Source organism: Rana temporaria, chromosome 3 (assembly GCF_905171775.1).
Source record: "Rana temporaria chromosome 3, aRanTem1.1, whole genome shotgun sequence".
NCBI classification, from domain to species: Eukaryota; Metazoa; Chordata; class Amphibia; order Anura; family Ranidae; genus Rana; species Rana temporaria.
Window position 1 is genome coordinate 472,045,108 of NC_053491.1, and position 20,417 is coordinate 472,065,524.

The window sequence follows — 20,417 nt, forward strand, 5'->3', positions numbered from 1 at the left end:
CTTCAATGACAGATTCTACCTTAATTCGGATTTTCGGACTAATGCATATTTTAACAAATCTAAATAAATAAAAACGAATTTCGGGAGTAACTAAATAAATGTATTTTTCGGACGAAACCAAAATTCCAAAACAAAATGTCTAGTGATAAGAGTGGCACCATTTGCATGGGGTCACGCCTCATTAGCATTGGCTCACGCCCACTTCCACCTACGCTGGCTTATGCCGAGGAAACCCAGCGTATCTTTAACAGCGAGTGGGAGCGAGTGCTTTGTGAATCCAGTGCTTGCCTCTCTGCGCTGCCAGCCATCAATGGGAGTAAGCAATACCCCATAATTGGTATCATTGGAAGAATAGTGCCCCATCATTGGTGTCAGTGGGAGGAATAGTGCCTCATTGTTGGTATCAGTGGGAGGAATAGTGTCCCATCATTGGTGTCAGTGGTAGGAATAGTGCCTCATTGTTGGTATCAGTGGGAGGAATAGTGTCCCATCATTGGTGTCAGTGGGAGGAATAGTGCCTCATTGTTGGTATCAGTGGGAGGAATAGGGCTCCATCATTGGTATCAGTGGGAGGAATAGTGTCCATCATTGGTGTCAGTAGAAGTATAATGCCTCATTGTTAATATCAGTGGGAGGAATAGTGCCCCATTATTGGTGTCAGTAGAAGCATAGTGCCCCATTGTTAATATCATTGGGTAGGATTGTGTCCCATTGTTGGTGTCAGTGGGAGGAATATTGCCCCATCTGCACAATATTTGGGTTCTTGGCTGGCGCTCACCTCTGGAAACAAGTTGTAAAGTTTCTCTGTGACATTTTTACTTCCTTTATCTCCATCATAGTGAATTGTATGTCCAATCGGAGTGTTCTCCTGCGTCACGATCATTGAAAAGGAGGCATTGCAGCATTTCCGAAACTTCTCCCTGAGCAATCAACAAGAATTCATAAAAGTCATTATCTAACCACTAGATTGGTGACATTCACTTTAAAAAAAAAATGTCTTGGTATGCTGACTCCTTAAACGTTCCTTTCCCTGGAACTAAGAGGCCAAGCCCAACCCCTGAAAAACAGCCCCCACAACATAATCCCCCCCTCCACCAAATGATTGGGACCCGTGCACAAAGCAAGGTCCATAAAGACATGGATGAGCGAGTTTGGGGTGGAGGAACTTGACTGGCCTGACCTCAACCCGATAGAACACCTTTGGGAAGAATTAGGCCCCGTACACACCAGCGGATTATCCGATGAAAACGGTCCGCCGGACCGTTTCCATCGGATATGTCCGCTGCCGGATTTTGGTCTGATGGTTGTACACACCATCAGACCAAAATCCCCGCGGAAAACATACGCGGTGACGTGTCGCGACGTGGCCGCGCCGTCACGGCGACGTGCGCGACCCTGGAAGGTAAATACTTCCACGCATGCGTCGAATCACTTGGACGCATGCGAAGGATGGCGGTCGGTCGGACAAGTCCGGTGAGTCTGTACAGACGACCGGATTTGTCCGACGGACAGGTTTCCAGCGGACAGATTTCTTAGCATGCTAAGAAATTTTTATCCGCTGGGAACTGTCCGATCCGCCGGACAATTGTCCGCTCGGGCCTACACACGACCGGATCTGTCCGCTTAGAGTGTCGGTTTTTTGGGGGGGTTTATAGCGCAAAAAATAAAAACCGCAGAGGTGATCAAATACCACCAAAAGAAAGCTCTATTTGTGGGACAAAAGGGACGTACATTTTGTTTGGATGCAACGTTGCACGACTGCGCAATTGTCAGTTAACCTCTTGACGACCGAGGACGTCCCTGGGACGTCCTCGGCTTTGTGCGGTGATATCTGAACGATGGGGGCAGCTACAGGCATTATTCAGATATTACCATCTTCAGCCACCGATTCTGTTCACGATAAGAACAATCAAAGTGGCGATCCCGCCGCTTGATCGTTCTTATAGGCAGCGGGAGGGGACGTCCCCCCCTCCCGCCGCCATCCGGTGCTTCTCCGGGCTCTCCCGGAGAGTGAATCGGTCGGCGGTGCTGGAAAGCATAGAGATGGACCAGATGGTCACCAGTCATCTCTATGACCGTCGGAAGGCCCGGGCGCGATGTTATGACGTCACGCCCGGGTACCCGGAAGTAAACAAAGCCGCAATCGCGGCTGTCGGCATGTAAACGGTGATTTTTTTTCACCGATCTCATGCTTTCCAGCCTGGAGGAGAGATGTGGGGTCTTATTGACCTCACATCTCTCCATAAAGAGTACCTGTCACACTGATTCCTATTACAAGGGATGTTTACATTACTTGTAATAGGAATAAAAATGATAAAAAATTAAATCTAAAAAAAAGTGTAAAAATAAAAAGAATTAAGTAAAATAAAAATAAAATCATTTTTTTTTTCAAAACGCCCCTGTCCCCGTTATCTCACGCGCAGAAGCGAACACGCGTGCAGGTCCCGCCCACATATGTAAACGCCGTTCAAACCCCACATGTGAGGTATCGTTGCGTGCGTTAGAGCGAGAGCAACAATTCTAGCACTAGACCTCCTCTGTAACTCGAAAATAGTAACCTGTAAAAAATGTTAAAGCGTCACCTATGGAGATTTTTAAGTACCGAAGTTTGGCGCCATTCCACGAGTGTGCGCAATTTTAAAGCGTGACATGTTAGGTATCCATTTACTCGGCGTAACATCATCTTTCACATTATACAAAAAAATTGGGCTAACTTTACTGTTTTGTTATTTTTTAATTCATGAAACCGTTTTTTTTTTTCACAAAAAAAAGGCGTTTGAAAAATGATTGCGCAAATACCGTGCGAGAAAAAAAAGTTGCAATGACCGCCATTTTATTCCCTAGGGTGTCTGCTAAAAAACAAATATACAGGGCCAGATCCACAGAGCAAGTACACCGGCGTATCTACTGATACGCCGGGGTACTTTCAAATTTCCCGCGTCGCATCTTTAGTTTGAATTCCTAAACCAAGATACGACGGCATTTGTGTTAGATCCGACAGGTGTACGTCTTTGTACGCCTTCGGATCTTAGATGCAATACTTCGGTGCCCGCTGGGTGGAGTTTGCGTTGTTTTCCGCGTCGGGTATGCAAATTAGCGATTTAGGACGATCCACAAACGTACGTGCGGTCGTCGCATTTTCTAACGTCGTCTGTAGTCGGCTTTTTCCGGCGTATAGTTAAAGCTGGTATTTTGCGGCGTATAGATAGACTTCCCATGTTAAGTATGGTTGTCGTTCCCGCGTCGAAATTTGAATTTTTTTTTTTTGCGTAAGTCGTCCGTGAATAGGGATGGACTTAATTCACGTCTAAGTTAAAAAAATGACGTCCTAAATGAATCACGCCCCCTGCACGCCTATTTGAATTCCGCCGCCAGAAATACACTACGCCGCCGTAACTTAAGGCGCAAATTCTTTGAGGATTCGAAGATCCGCCAGGAAAGGTACGGCGGCGTAGTGTATCTCTGATACGCTGTGCCCATCTAATTCCCTCTGGATCTGGCCCACAATGTTTGGGGGTTCTGATTAATTTTCTAGCAAAAAAATTTGATTTTTACATGAAGGAGAGAAGTGCCAAAATTGGTCCGGTGGTAAAGTGGATAAAGTGATGCAGTGCCGAATCGCAAAAAGTGCTCTGGTCAGGAAGGGGACAAATTCTTCCGGGGCTGAAGTGGTTAAAGAGTTCTAAAAGCAGGGAGGCAGGCATTTGTAAGCGGGCAAGTATGCATCGGGATTTTACCGATCCCCCACCGGCTACCGCGCTGGGAGCACGGTTAAGTTATAAATAGACAAGTGCAATTTGTTTCCTTCTGAATTCATAAATTCGGAAATCTGAAAACACGAAAAATTCGAAAATCTGAAATAGTTAACTAACTAATAATAACTTAACTATTACTAACTATTAAATAATGGGTATTGGAATTTCCTTTCAAATTTGGCTGTTCATGAACGTAAAAAATACGAATCTATCCGAAGTTACGAATTTATCTGAAATAACGAATGCCGTAATTAAACGAATGGAACATAACAAATTAATAATAACAAATAACAATAATAATAATAAAAAAAAAGTTTTATTATTATTTATTAATAATTTGTTCCGTTACATCTGTTTAATTCCGGCATTCGTTATTCCTGATAAATTTGTATGTTACGTTCACGAACAGCCAAATTTGAAAAGAAATTCCAATACCTATAATTTAATAGTTAGCAATAGTTAACCTCTTGCCGACCGCCCACTGTAGTTTTACAGCGGCAGGTCGGCTCGGCTGCGCAAAATCACGTAATATAACGTGATTTTGCATTGCAGCCCCTGGCGCCGATGCGAGTGCCGGCGGGCGCGATCGCTCGTTACAGAGCGAGAACCGGTAGCTGTGTGTGTAAACACACAGCTACCGGTCCTTTCAGGGGGAGAAATTACTGATCGTCTGTTCATACAATGTATGAAGAGCGATCAGTCATTTCCCCTAGTCAGTCCACCCCCCCTTCAGTTAGAACATACCCAGGGAACATAATTAACCCCTTCCTCACCCCTATTGTTAACCCCTTCTTTGCCAGTGACATGTTTATAGTAATCAATGCATTTTTATAGCACTGATCGCTATAAAAATGCCAATGGTCCCAAAAATGTGTCAAAAGTGTCCGCCATAATGTCACAGTACCGATAAAAATCGCTGATCGCCGCCATTACTAGTAAAAAAAAAATATTAATAAAAATGCCATAAATCTATCCCCTATTTTGTAGACGCTATAACTATTGCGCAAACCAATCAATAAACGCTTATTGTGATTTTTTTTACGAAAAATAGGTAGAAGAATACGTATCGGCCTAAACTGAGGGAAAAAACATTTTTTTATATATTTTTGGGGAATATTTATTACAGCAAAATTTTTTTTTTTCAAAATTGTCGCTCTATTTTTGTTTATAGTGCAAAAAATAAAAACCGCAGGGGTGATCAAATACCACCAAAAGAAAGCTCTATTTGTAGGAAAAAAGGACGCCAATTTTGTTTGGGAGCCACATCGCACGACCGCGCAATTGTCAGTGCCGAATCGCAAAAAAGTGGCCCGGTCATTGACCAGCAAAATGGTCCGGGGCTTAAGTGGTTAAGTTATTAGTTATTATTTCAGATTTTCAAAATTTTGGGGTTTTCAATAAAATTTATGAAAATACGAATTCGGAAAGAAACAAATTGCACTTGTCTATTTATAACTTAACCATGCTCCCAGCGCGGTAGCCGGTGGGGTATCGGTGAGCTCCCGATGCATACTTGCCCGCTTACAAATGCCTGCCTCCCTGCTTTTAGAACTCTGAAGCCCTGTACACACGATCGGTTTGTCCGACGAAAACAGACCGATGGGCCGTTTTCATCAGACATACCGATCGTGTGGGGGCCCCATCGGTTTGTTTTGCATCGGTGAAAAATAATACAACATGTTTTAAAATTTTTCCTATAAAAAAACGATAGAAAAAAAACGATCGTCTGTGTGGAAGTCAATCAGTCAAAAATCCACGCATGCTCAGAATCAACTCGACGCATGCTCGGAAGCATTGAACTTTTTTCTCAGCACGTCGTAGTGTTTTACAACCCCGCGTTTTGGCACAGTCGGATTTTTGACTGATGGTGTGTACGCAAGACTGATGAAAGGATTTTCGACGAAAAAATCCATCGGATTAGATTCCATCAGATATCCGATCGTGTGTGTACAGGGCTTAATGTTTTAATATAATTTAATAGTTTTTATCAGTTAGTTATTCTTTCAAATTTTTGGATTTCCTTTTTTTATTTTCAGATTTTCAAATTTACGAATTTTCAAATTTTACAAATTTACGAGTTGCGATCATAATGAATGACCCGAAGAATGAAAAGAAAAAAAAAAAAACAGAAGAAAACAAAACAAATTTTTCGGCAGTGCACATGTCTAGTTACAAACACAGATATGCATATGGCCGGCGCCAAGGAGTTAACACATGTGCGAAAGAAAAGGCTTTGGCAGCATTTTAGTCAACAGGAAATTTTATGATGGGATGACTTGGCATCCACTCACGCGGGATAATGGCGGAAAGCCCTTAGAACAGTGGTTCTCAACCTGGGGTTCGGGACCCCCTCAGGGGTCAAATGATGATTTTCCAGAGGTCACCAAATCCTGGGCTGTTCCTGAAGCCCGCACCACTCTCCCAGCCTTCGTGCAACTGCACGGCAGGGCTGTCTCTGGAGCCTGTGGCCACCCAGTTGGGCTGTTCCTGGAGTCCACGGCTGCCCACTTAGTCTCTTCACAGCCGCCCATTCAGTTCTGGGGGGTAGAGACTAGAGGTCAGCTGACTGGTGGGGAATGTGAAGTGGGAGGGGCTGGAGGGGACCTCTCCTGATTTCAGCGAAGGTGTCACTTCTACGAGACATCACAAAGTCGGAGACACAATGAGTAACACTACCTGTGATTACAGTTGCCATTAAAAGTCCCCACTACAGTTCTCAGATCAGCAGATGGTCTTGATCAAGAGCACCAAATTTGGCTGATTAGAACTCCCCCTGTCATGGATATGCAATAGTCTGGCAGCTTACCTGTTTCCATCTGTCCATTAGAGGCCTGACTCTGTTCTGGTTACCTTCTTATCTCCTCTCCTTCCTGTATGGCCCCACCCAGGCCATCCCAGGAAGTCTATATTAACTATTGCACTACAGGCCTGCAGTACTGTTCAACAGTGTTGTTTGCTCAAGTTCCTGTCTGCAGTCTGCTACGATTACCTTCCTGTGTACCGTTTTTTGTCTCGTCAATGACTTCTCCTGTTTGCCTGTGCCCTTGACCTTTTGCCTGTCCCTCGGTTACCCTAGTCTGCCTGTTGCCCTGACCTCGGAGTACCCATCACTACCGTTTGTCCTGTTTGCTGCTTCCCCTCTCTCTCTATGGAGCGTGACCTAGGGGATCCCAGGGGTCGTGACCTGGATCCAGCTGCGGTGAAGGCCATCCTCACCACTAGAGGCTCTGGTGAACACAAAGCTGGGTCTTAGACTCCGTGCCCTGGGCGATCTTGGGTTCACGCTTCCTCTCTGGTTGCAGCAGTCGGCTATAGGGTTCACTACCCTATGGTGCATCCCTGACCCCCACGAGGTGCACTTGTCACTTGGCCACAGGTGACCTGACTCCCCCCCCCCAGCACTCCCACTCATCCCAACTCCCCGCCAGCACTGCCAGTCATCCCATTTCCCCCCCACCAAGGAGTAACAGAAGGAATAAAAAAACAATACATAGAAGAGAGAGGAAAAGAGGGGGAGGAAGAAAGAAAAAGGGAGAGAACGAATAAGAGAAAAAAAACAAGAGAGAAACCTAGAGAGAGAGATGGGGAAAAAAATAAATCAGGATATAGAGAGATAAAAGGGAAAGAAAGGAGAACAAAGAGAGTGATACATCCTAAAATGTACCTTATGAGGTTTTAATACTGTACGAGTGGAAGGGACTCATGGAGTGCAAAAAACTCAAGGGGTCACAGCACTAAAAGGTTGAGAACCACTGTCTTAGAAGGTCCATAAACATAAAGGGGTAGATTCAGAGAGAAGATACAACGGCGTATCTCCAGATACGCCGTCATATCTCTGAGTCCGGCCGGTCGTATCTATGCGCCTGATTCATAGAATCAGTTACGCATAGATTTATTTTAGATCCGACCGGCGTAAGTCTCTTACGGCGTCGGATCGTAACTGCATTTTTCCGCTGACCGCTAGGGGTGTGTATGCTGATTTACGCGTCGAAATATGTAAATCGGCAAGATACGCAAATTCACAAACGTACGCCCGGCCGACGCAGTACATTTACGCTGTTTACGTTAGGCTTTTCCCGGCGTATAGTTACCCCTGCTATATGGTGGCGTAAGTGCGGCGTACCAATGTTAAGTATGGCCGTCGTTCCCGCGTCGAAATTTTGAATTTTTTACGTTGTTTGCATAATTTGTCCGTGAATGGGGCTGGACGTCATTTACGTTCACGTCGAAACCAATGACGTCCTTGCGGCGTACTTTGGAGCAATGCACACTGGGAAATTCCACGGACGGCACATGCGCCGTTCGGGAAAACCGTCAATCACGTCGGGTCAAGCCTAATTTATATAACACACGCCCACCTATTCCACTATTTAAATTAGGCGGGCTTACGCCGGCCTATTTACGCTACGCCGCCGCAACTTTCTTTTAAGAATACGGCACTTGCCTGTAAAAGTTGCGGAGGCGTAACGTAAATAGGATACGTTACGCCCGCACAAAGAAACGCCGATCTACGTGAATCTACCCCAAAATTGGTTGAATTATTCCAAAGGTAAAAAAGTGAATAAAGAAAAGGCGGGCATCGGTAACACATGGAGGTGATCATTGATGGTTGGAGTTTTATGAGGGTTTCTCATCATTGACAGACAAGGTGGGAAAGAAAAAAACTCTGACGTAGGTTCAGCCATTCCTGGATAAATTAGTTTGTTTTACATCCCATGATGAATCGGGGAATCTCGAGATATTATCAACTGTTTGAGACAGGCTTATTATTTTACGATGGTTTTATGACTTGGGACAGTGCCGGGACAAGGTAATTTAGCACCCATGTCAAAGATGCCAAACTGCCCTCCCCTCCCAAGATGTATGAGCAACGTGTGTCAGGCAAAAATCCCCACCCTCCAAAAAATAAATAAAGCACTAATTGGCATGCTTAGCCCTAAGCATAAATTTCCTTTGCAAGCCAAAATTCATTCCTCCAGGAGTGGCTGAACCTACGTCAGAGTTTTTTATTTCCCACCTTGTTTGTCAATGATAAGAAACCCTCATAAAACTCCAACAGCCATCAATGATCACCTCCATGTTTGACCGATGCCCGCATTTTCTTTATTCACTTTTTACCTTTGGAATAGTTCAACCAATTTTATGTTTATGGACCAATCTAAGGCATGGGTGCTCAACCTGTGGTCCTCTAGCTGCTGCAGAACTACAAGTCCCATGAGGAATTGGAAAGTTGATAGTTAGGGCCGATCCTAGGCAAGGTGCACAGGGTGCCTTGCACCCAGGCGCCTGCAGAGGTGGGGGCGTCAAAGTGCCCTCCTTCTCCCCTCCCTCCTTCTCTCCTTGTTTGTGTCCATCCAGATTTAGTGTTATTATGTCTGCAGTCTCTGACCATCTCCTGTACTATGTCTGCAGTCTCTGAAGCCTCGTACACACGTCCGAGGAACTCGACAGGCGAAACACATCGTTTTGCTCGTCGAGTCCCTTGTGAAGCCGCCGAGGATCTCGGCGAGCCAAATTTTCCCATTGCCTTCAAGGAAAAAGAAGACATGCTTTCTTTTTGGCCCGACGAGATCCTCGGCGGTTTCCTCGTTGAAAAGTGTACACACGACCGTTTCCTCGGCAAAAAAAAAACCCAGCAAGCTTCTTGCTGGTTTTTGCCGAGAAACTCGGCCGTGTGTACGAGGCCTGACTGTCTCCTGTACTGTGTCTGCAGTCTCTGACCATCACCTATACTATGTCTGCAGTCTCTGACCGTCTCCTGTATTACTGTATGTCTGCAGTCTCTGACCGTCTGCAGTCTCTGACCATCTCCTGTACTATGTCTGCAGTCTCTGACCTTCTCCTGTATCATGTCTGTAGTATGTCTGGGGGATCTTTCTAACAGACTCTCTAACAGAAGCCCTCTCTGTGTCCATCAGAGACACCCCCCTCCAGGTCCCAATAAAGTACTCTGCTTCTCTTCCTGTATTTTGTTTATTGTTAAGAGATCATGTAAGGATCACTGGGTAATGAAGACTTTGTGGGGGAGCATCTTTGTGGTTGTTATTGCCATAGAAACATTTGTAAAGGGGAGGATTTCATAAAATGACCACGCCCATGTAGGGGCGCCAGAAATATTTCTGCACCCAGGCGTTTGTGACCCTAGGATCGGCCCTGTTGATAGTTACAAGCTTGACTCCCAAAGTCTGAGGCATGGTGGGAATTGTAGTTTGGCAACATCTGGAGGGCCACAGGTTGAGCACCCTAGTTCTAAGGGCTTTCCGCCATTATCCTGGGTGAGTGGATGGCAATTGTCTACCAAGTCATCCCATCATAACATTTTCTGTTGACTAAAATGCTGCCAGAGCCTTTTTTTTCTCATATGTGTTAAAATTCAAATTTTCGCAAATTCTCTCCAAACATAAATTCCCCTGCCTCTCAGGAAAAATCTCAGTTGCACTGGTACATCGCTGCCAGCAGGTCCCGGTGTCTTGTTGATATGGGCCCCCTGTTGGATAAGGCCCAGGCTGGACTGCACAGGTGCAAACGGATCCACCGAAAATCTCCGAGGATGAACAGATGTTCCTCACCTGTACACGGTGCATGCGCAATCAACATGCTGCTTGCTCCCGATGCTCGGGGCGGGTTATTCATTGAATACAACAAGGGGCGGATGCTTTTCTCAAAGGGGCGGATGTATGGTTATTATACATTCAACACAACAAGGGGAAGAGGACGCATGATGGGCAGTGCTTTTCGCAAAGGGGCGTGGGTGCTTTTTCGAGGGATGGTTTTCTCAATAAACTACACGTCTTTGTTCTGTATGCATCCGCCACTTGTTGTGTTCAATGAATAATCATACATCCTCCCCTTTGAGAAAAGCTCTGCCCATCATGTGGCCTCTTCTGTATGCATCTGTCCCTTGTTGTGTTCAATGAATCACCCGTCTGAGCATCGGGAGCGTGCGGCAGCGTATTGCGCAGGCGCATGTACAGCTGATAAACAGCTGTTCATCCTCTGCAATTTATTGGCAGCTCCGTTTGTGCATGCGCAGTCCAGCCTGGGCATTTTCCGACAGGGGACCCATATTGTCAGAACACCAGCCAATGATTTATGGCCAGGACCTACCTGTCTAATCACAGCCCAGAGCCCTGTGTTGACAATCAACACAGAGCTCTGTACAGAGGGAACAATCTCTCTGTTAGGGATGAGCGAACATTTTGGCCCGAGCACGAGTGTGGGCCGAACCTTTGTCTGTTCAGCTGTTCACAAAACACCTAAATTTGCAGGGTGTTTGCCGGGTGTTTGACCAGACGAACACCCTACAGTGCATTCTGCGCTGTCTTTGGGCACATTTTTGCCCAGTCAGGCCTCACTCCAAAATCCATACCAGACCCTTATAAAGGCATGCAGCCTCCCATTCCTGAACCATACCAAGCCCCATGCCCTCAAAACGGGGGGTGGGTGCTTTGGGGCAGCTCAGCCCCCCCCCACCCCAAAGCACCTTGTCCCCATACTGAAGGGGGCAAGGGCCTTTTCCTCACAACCCTGTGCTGTGGCTGTTGGGGGCTGCGGGCGGGGGGGTTTATTGGAATCTGGAAGTTCCCTTTAACCCTTAGGCCCAGATTCTCAAAGGAGTTACGCCGGCGTATCTCCAGATACGCCGTCGTAACTCTGAGTGTGAGGCGTCGTATCTATACACCTGATTCTTAGATTTGTCTTAGATCCGACCGGCGTAAGTCTCCTACGCCGTCGTATCTAAGTTGCATATTTACGCTGGCCGCTAGGTGGCGCTTCCGTCAATTTACGCGTTGAATATGGTAATGAGCTAGATACGCCGATTCTCAAGCATACGTGCGCCCGGCGCGTTTTTTACGTCGTTTACGGGCGAAAAGTTACCCCTGCTATATGAGGCGTAGATGAGGCATACCAATGTTAGGTATGGACGTCGGAACAGCGTCAAATTTTTCACGCGTAAGTCGTCTGTGAATGGGGCTGGACGTAAGTTACATTCACGTCGACTAGGCATTGAGCGGGCGTAATTTACTTTGAAAATTCGACATGATACTGAGCATGCGCGTGCATGCGCCATTCGATAAAAGCGTCATTTACGTGGGGTCACAAAACATTTACATACAACACGCCCCCTACCAGCCTAGTTTGAATTAGGCGGGCTTACGCCGTATCAGATACACTACGCTGCCGTAACTTAGAGCGGAAGATGTTTCTGAATACGGGACCTGCCGCTCTAAGTTACGGTGGCGTAGTGTATCTGAGATACGCTATGCCCGCCTAAAGATAGGCGTTTTTTTGAGAATCTGGGCCTTAGATTCCCCCCCACCCACTTATGTGAATGGGTATTTGGTACATAGGGCCAGATTCACAGAACAAATTTGCCGCGTCGTATCTTAGTTTGTGATTCACAAACAAGATACGATGGCTTTTGGCTAAGATCCGACAGGCTTACGGCTTCGTACGCCTTCGGATCTTAGGCTGCAATACTTTGGCCGCCGCTGGGTGGAGTTCGCGTCGTTTTCCAGCGTCAGGTATGCAAATTATCTTTTACGGTGATCCACGAAGCTACTCGCGTGCGTAACGTCGTTTTTTCCCGTTGCAAAGTTAAGCAATGTTTTTCATTGCTTAACTTTACACCAGCCATGTTAAAGTATGGCCGTCGTTCCCGCTTCGAATTTTAATATTTTTTTTTTTTTTTCGGCGTAAGTACGGCGTAAGTACGTTACGCACATCGCCATTCACAAACACGTTTGGGTTGCCGTAATTTCACGCAAAGCACGTCTGGAAAATTGCGAACGGAGCATGCGCAAAACGTTCGGCGCGGGAGCGTGCCTAATTTAAATGGTACACGCCCCATTTGAATTAGGCGGGCTTGCGCCGGACGTCTTTACGATACACCACCGCAAGTTTACAGGTAAGTTCTTTGTGAATCAGGCACTTACGCTGAAAACTTGCGGCGGTGTAATGTAAACACGATACGTTACGCCGCCGGAGTTCTACGAGAATCTGGCCCATAGTACCCTAAACCATTCACAAAAAAAGTGTAAACATATAATATAGACAAGAGACAGTTTTTGACAATTCCTTTATAAAAACAATATTGTCCCTCAATGTAAATCCATCGTCAATAATGCCGCCCGCCAGACCCAGAAAAATGTAAAAAAAAAAATCAAAACGCTCCCGCCTCCTGAGAGGCCTCCCGCTATATGCCCGCTCTGTGCTTTGACATTTCTTATATAGGCAAGGGGCGGGGCCACCTGGTCACCCAGTGGCACCACCCCCCTGACATTTTTTCTTTTTCTTTTAATAGCCGAGTGCCAGAAATTGTAACCACACGTCATTTTAAATGGGATATTTTTTTCTTTACAAAATTTCATTTTTGCTGTAGCATGTTTTATGTATGCTGCAGATGCACCACTTTACAGGCAGACTAAGGGGACCCCCCAGGCACTATATATAAAGAAATTTTTAATTTTTATTGTTGCACTTTAACCACTTAAGCCCCGGACCATATTGCTGCCTAAAGACCCAAGGGGTTTTTACAGTTCCGGACTGCGTCGCTTTAACAGACAATTGCGCGAAAATTGGTGTCCTTTTTTCCCCACAAATAGAGCTTTCTTTTGGTGGTATTTGATCACCTCTGCGGTTTTTATTTTTTGCGCTATAAACAAAAATAGAGCGACAATTTTAAAAAAAATTTAATATTTCTTACTTTTTGCTGTAATAAATATCCCCCAAAAACATATAAAAAAAAAAAAATTTTCCTCAGTTTAGGCCGATACATATTCTTCTACCTATTTTTGGTAAAAAAAATCGCAATAATCGATTATGGGTTGGTTTGCGCAAAATTTATAGCGTTTAGAAAATAGGGGATAGTTTTTTTGCATTTTTATTTTTTTTATTTTTTTTTACTAGTAATGGCGGCGATCAGCGATTTTTTTCGTGACTGCGACATTATGGCGGACACTTCGGACAATTTTGACACATTTTTGGGACCATTGTCATTTTCACAGCAAACAAAAGCATTTAAATTGCATTCTTTATTGTAAAAATGACAGTTGCAGTTTGGGAGTTAACCACAGGTGGCGCTGTAACATTTAGGGATCACTGTGTATGTGTTTACTAGTGTAGGGGGGTGTGGCTGTAGGACTGACATCATCGATCGAGTCTCCCTAATAAAAGGGATCACTCGATCGATGCGCCGCCATAGTGAAGCACGGGGAAGCCATGTTTACACACGGCTCTCCCCGTTCTTCAGCTCCGGGGAGCGATCGCGACGGAGCGGCTAAAAACAAATAGCCGCGCCGTCGTCCCGGATCGCTCCCCGAGCGGACCCGACCTCCGCATGTACCGGGGGGGGGGGTCCCGATCGGACCCCCCACCCACGTCTAGCAGAGGACGTATAGGTACGTACATGTGCCTGTCCGTACCATTCTGCTGACGTATATCTACATGAGGAGGTCGGGAAGTGGTTAAAGTATAACTACATACCTCCCAACTGTCCCTGATTTCGAGGGACTGTCCCAGATTTGGAGCAATATCCCTCTGTCCCTCATTCTCCTCATTTGTCCCTCATTTTGGTCTGATCTATATAGTTGATCATAAAATGCACTTTTTATCTATCAAAAAGTGTTTCCCAGTGCTAAACCTTTCATCTGGTTTCTGCTGCATTTGTAAATTCCATAAGCCAATATAAAGGAATAGTAGTGGTAAAAAAAGCACTTGTGGGTTTAACCAATCCTATTTTTTTGTACAATTCTCCTTTAAGGGGGCATGGCAAGGGGTGTGTCCTATGCCTGCATACTTTTGCTGATAGGTGTCCCTCATTCCCATCTCAGAAAGTTGGGAGGTATGTAACTAAAGTTAAAACTTTTTTATTTTTTTGTTTTGGATAGAGTTGAGGTGGATTACACCTGTCAGTTTTTATTGCTGTCTGTGCCCCCGTTAGGGAGTTTCACCCTCTCTATTTGTCATGTTTACCATTATCATTGAAAGTGAAAGTAAAAGAAAATCCCACATTTTGGGTTGTCCCCAGAACAGTAATAGAGGGGAAATCATCCACTGGGGACACTAGTTCCGGTGACTTGGGGGGGGGGTCCCTTAATTGGCAGAGATTTCCTCTCATTTCCTGTTTGGCTATGGGACAGGAAGTGAAGGGAAATCTCTGCAATGGGACACAGATAACAAAAATAATAAACCTTACAGGCAGGGCCGGATTCCAGCCAAGGCCAACAAGGCCAGGCCTCTGGGCGGCAGTAGGTGCAGGGGCGGCACTGCAGCTGAGAGGAGAGGACACTTTCACTTTTATTTCGGGAGTTCCCCCCCTGTCATGTCACGGATGGTGAAAGGAGAGAAAACAGAGGGAAGAGGAGGTGAGATGGTTCTCGGCAGCATGTCCTCCCTGTACTGCGCAGGCGGGGGGCGGCATTGAAGGACCCGGCCTTGGGGCGGCAAAGGGAGTAAATCCGGGCCTGCTTACAGGGATTATGAATGAAGAACTTATATAGCGCGGCACATGCAAACGAAATCGCCTCTGGGCGCTTGTTGTTCCTGTCTCTTTGATATCAAAAGAGATGAGTTTTGATCTTTCTCCTGAATGCTAAATGGTTTTCCTCCAACCGAATGCTGGTTGGTAAAGCGTTCCATAGTCTGGGACCTTGGACCGCGAATCTTCTTTCTCCTTTGGACTTGTAATTGACTTTCGGTATTTGGAGCAGGTTTTGGTTGGTGGATCGCAGGATGCGATTGGAGTTGTGAGCTTTTATCGCATAGATAATGGGGGGCATTTCCATGGATACATCTATGCGTTAGACAGAGTGCTTTAAAAGCAATTCTGTCTTTTACTGGCAACCAATGAAGGGTTCTCAGTGAAGGTGAGATTGATTCCCAGGGTTTTTTCCCAGTCACTAGTCTGGCGGCCGTATTTTGAACGACTTGCAGACGATTTGGTACTTTGGGAGTCTGAGGTAAATGGCATTTGCATAATCCAATCTGGAGTTTACAATTGCTCCCACCACGGTCTTCTTTGGGAATGAAAGGAGTAAGTTTGCGTAGTAGACGTAGCAGATGGTGAGATCCGCTGACCACTGACCCTATTTGTGCGTCCATTGTCATGTAGGAGTCGAAGATGACCCCGGGACTTTTGACTTTGGCGCTAGGGGTGATGATTTTGCCCAGAATGGGCGGGGCATCCAAGTTGTTGCAGGTTGATTCATACGCTTGGCGTGAAACAGGAGAAGTTCTGTTTTCGCTCCGTTGAGTTTAAGATAACTCTTTGTCATCCAGTTCTCTATCAAAGAGAGGCATGTCTCTAGATTGAGATGGTGGTCCTTTTTGTTGCAAATGCGGAAATACAGTTGCGTGTCGTCTGCATATGAGTGATAGAGCAGTTTTTGGCTGCTAATGATTTTAAAAAGAGGACGAAGATAGATGTTAAACAGCACCGGCGACAGAGGCGATCCTTGCGGGACTCCGTACGATACTGTGCGTTTCTCAGAAGTGAAAGGTCCCAATTTCACTGTTTGTGATCGGTTTTCCAAAAAAGAGGAGAACCAAGATAAATCACCTTCGGCGACTTTGGCTACGTCCACTAGCCGAGTCAATAATAGTTTGTGGTCTACAGTGTCAAAGGCAGCGCTTAGGTCCAGCAGAACCAGGAGACAGGATTCTCCTTCGTCTGCGGCCTCGAGAGCGTCGTCCCATATTTTGAGCAATGCTGTTTCCGTACCATGTCCGGGGCGGAAACCGATTGAAATGGGTCAAGTAGGTTATGGGTATCTAGATGCTGTTGCAGCTGTTGTACCACTACTTTCTCCATTACCTTGGAGAGAACGTTTAGGCCTGTTATGGGATGACGGTGAAGTGGGTCCTTGGGGTCTAAGGTGGGTTTCTTCAAGATGGGTTGGATTATGCCCTCTTTCAACTGGGAGGGCACTATGCCCTCCTTGAAAGAGTGGTTTATAAGCTGCGTGATAGGAGGTGCCAAGATGTCAGCGCATTCCTTCAGCAGTTTAGTGGGAATGATATCATTTGGCGCTGTGCTGTTTCGCAAAGTACCGATGATATTGTTGTGGCATCGATGGAGATGGAGTTCTAGGGTGAACTTTCCTGATTGTGGTGAATTTCTGTGGGTGTTGTGTGGGTAATTACGGGGGGGGTGAGGGGGGTATTGTTCTGCTGAATGCTTTCTCGGATTCCCTCAATTTTATTAATGAAGTAATCTGACAATTCTTCGCAAAATTCTTGGGTGTCTGAATTGGGGGCTTCAAGACAGACGGGATTCATGGTCTGAGTGACTATCTTGAAGAGTTCGCTGGGGCGATTTAGGGCGCTGTTGATAGCCTTTGAAAAATAATTTTTCTTGGCTTTGAAAATTTCTTTGTGGTATTTTCTTGTTGTGGCCTTGTAGATGATGAGGTTTTCTTCTGAGGAGCTTCTTTTCCAGGCGGCTTCCGCCCTTCTGCGCTCTTGCTTCAATAACGACAGCTGGTTGTTAAACCAGCTTGAGGTGTTTTTACGGATGCAGGTTTTCCGTTTCGGCGCTATTAAGTCGGCTGACTGTAATAGGGCTGCATTTATGGCATCCAGTGTTACTAAGGCAGTTTGATGAGGTTGAATTATTTTTACTTTTTCACTTAATGTGGTTTTGAAGAGTTCCGAATGGAGCTTCTTCTGACATCTAGTCCAGTGTGTTGTCACTGGTTTTGATGTTTTTGTTAAGGGGGGGATTTTGGAAATTGTGAATCTAATTGCATGGTGGTCTGTCCATGGCAACGGTTCATTTTCCAGAATGTTTATTTCCAGATTTTGTCTGAAAATAAGATCGAACGTGTGACCTGAAGTATGAGTGGGCCCACATACTAGTTGCGGTAGCCCTAAGCCTTCCAGGTGGTCAATACAGGCGTTGGCCACGGGGTCTTGTGAGGAGTTGGCCCAAAGATTGAAATCCCCGAGCAGCAACAGGTGTTTGCTGTTAAGGGTGTAAGTGGAGATAAACTCTGTCAATGATGGCAGAAACTGCGATTTTGGGCCAGGTGGTCTATAGCAGAGTAGAATACGGACGGTCTCCTGGGAATTTGTTTGCAGTAGCAGAGTGAGGGTTTACATGAATGGAAGGGGGTTTTGAAGGACCGGTTTAATGATCGCAAGGTGATTCTTATGGATCACTGCCAGGCCTCCTCCTCTTTGCCCTATTCTGTTTTCGGTTATAATATGATAGTTTTCAGGCACCAGTTCTCAGATAATGGTGTTACAGTCAGCTGTGAGCCAGCTCTCTGTAATAAAGAGTCTAAATCGTGTTGTAAAATGAAATCATGGATTTCTAATCAGTGTTTTACTGCCGATCTGGTGTTGATTAAAGCACATAATATGTGCTTAGGCTAGGGTAAATGGCTGAGATTCTTGACAATCGATCGCCGATCGATCTTCAATAATCGCTCAATTTTTAGGGCTTTTTTGGTGATGGCTGGTAGTATTGCGGCAAAATGCCTCAGACCCCAAATGGTTTCAGCAGAATATTGCCGATTAACCATGGTCGCCAAACCCCAGGGGGGGAGGGAGGGGGTTTAGGGTGATGGAGGGAAGATTAACGTAATCCTCCCTCCTGACTTGGTCCAGAGGAAGGCAAAAAAACCCTGGCCGAGCTGTGCCAATATGCTGTGGCTGGGGAAAAAAATTCCTTCCTGACCCCTTGACAGGCGATCGGGCAAAGCCCTGGATCAAGTTCAGATTGTATTAAGAGGGGGAGGGGGAGGGGAATGAGGGGTATCCTTGTTGCTGGGTGTAGCAAGATGGCCGCCGATCCGGCAGCAGGGTCCAGGCTGGAGGCTAACTTTTGGTGGATTGGTTCTGTTGTACAATGCACGGTCGTTGCAAAAAAAGGTATCCTTCAGGGGTAGGGGGGGGGGGGGGGGTTCTGGGCGGTTGGTGGAAGATTGCCGGGTGTGGAAAGCGGCGCGCCGCTAGGCCGCGGGTGAAGCCGCAGTCTTTCCTAGATCACGCCTGCCGCGGTTCTCCACAGGCCGGCGCGGATGTCCGGAGAAGCGCTGAAAAACGGCCGGAGGTTGAGGCGGGGAGGTGGTGGGGGGGATGCCTTGATGGAAATGTGGGGGTATAGAAGAGGGGGTAAGGAGAAGGGGAGAGCTGAACTAAATGGGTTGCTGCGGCGGCTTGTCCTGAAAAGGATGGCCGCCAGCGGTCCCAGTAGATGGCCCTGAGAGCAGGGGCTTACCTGTAGGCTCCCTATGGAGGGGAAGAAGGAGGGAGCCAGGGGACGTCAGGGTAGGCCGGGGGAAGCCAGGTGGTAAGTCTGCGGCGGAGATCTGACAAGCAGAGGCGGGGGAGAGCAGACAGCAGTGACAGGGAGGAGGATCAGGCTGAGCTGGGGGTGAAAACCCTGCCTGTCTGGCTCCAGGAGCCGTACGTCCTACTGCTAGGATCCGCACGCCGATTACTACTGGAGCTCAGTTCTAGCCCTGGGGAGGAGTCACTCTTTCAGACTCAATCCAAAATAAAAAGGGGTAGATTCACGTACGGGCGCCTAAAATTAGGACGGCCTAGCCTACTTTTTTTAGGCTACACCGCCTTAAATTATTTAGGTTAAAAGTGATTCTCAAACCACTTACCTTCAAATTTTAGGCGGCGTAGCCTAAAACGAGCGGGCGTAAGCGCGCCTAATTCAAATGACTGGGAGGGGGGCGTGTATTATTGAAATGAGGCTTGACCTCACGTTTTTTGACGTTTTTTACATTGCGCATGCGCCGGGCGACTACATTTCCCAGTGCGCATTGCGGCTAAGTAGGCCGTACGGGCCTATTGATTTTGACGCGTAAGTAAACGACGTAAATCCCAATTCGCGGACGACTTGCGCAAACAACGTAAAAGATGTTGTCAGTGGGAACGAATGCTGCCTCATCATTGGTGTCAGTAGTAGAAATAGTGCCCTGAGGGCCAGATAAAGGCAAGCAAAGGGCCACATCTGGCCCATGAGTCGCAGTTTAGAGACCATTGGTGTACAGTATTACCACTGATCGTTGTATTAGTGTCACTGGCAATGTCAGTTTGTCAGTTCCCACCCAATGTCAGTTAGTGTCAGATTGCTCTCCGCACCATCACAGTCTCACTTTAAGTCACTGATTACCGCCATTTGTAGTAAAAAAAAATCCAGTATATGGGCCATATTCTCAGAGAAGTTACGATTGAATAAGTCAGATACTCCATCGTAACTTCGGGCCATATTCTCATACATTTCAGGCGGCGGAACGTATGTACTTTACGTTACGCCGCCGCAAGTTTAAGTGGCAAGTGCCGGATTCCCAAACCACTTACCTGTGAACTTGCGGCGGCATCGCGTAAAGTCCACCCGTGTAAGCCATCCTAATTCAAATGATCCAGGCAGGGGGCGTGGATCATTTAAATTAGGCGCGCTCCCGCGCCGATCGTAATGCGCATGCTCCGTCGGGTAAATTACCTGACTTGCATTGCGCTAAATGACGTCTCACGGACGTCATTTGTTTTGACTGTAACGTAAATGGCGTCCAGCGCCATTCACGGACGACTTACGTAAACGACGTTCAATTTTGAAATTTCGACGCGGGATCGACGGCCATACTTAACATTGAGTACGCCACCTAGGGGGCATCTTTATCTTTACGCCGCGTATCGCTTACG

General features: G+C 46.5%; 1 protein-coding gene across 1 annotated transcript in view; it reads right to left on the reverse strand.

Annotated features, from left to right (window-relative positions):
• Window positions 1-20,417, reverse strand: part of LOC120933632 (alpha-N-acetylneuraminide alpha-2,8-sialyltransferase-like) — a 79,923-nt gene that overhangs the window by 15,951 nt on the left and 43,555 nt on the right. The window contains exon 4 of the mRNA XM_040346942.1: window positions 779-920. Coding sequence (XP_040202876.1) covers window positions 779-920 — 142 coding nt within the window. The remainder of the gene's footprint in view (window positions 1-778; window positions 921-20,417) is intronic.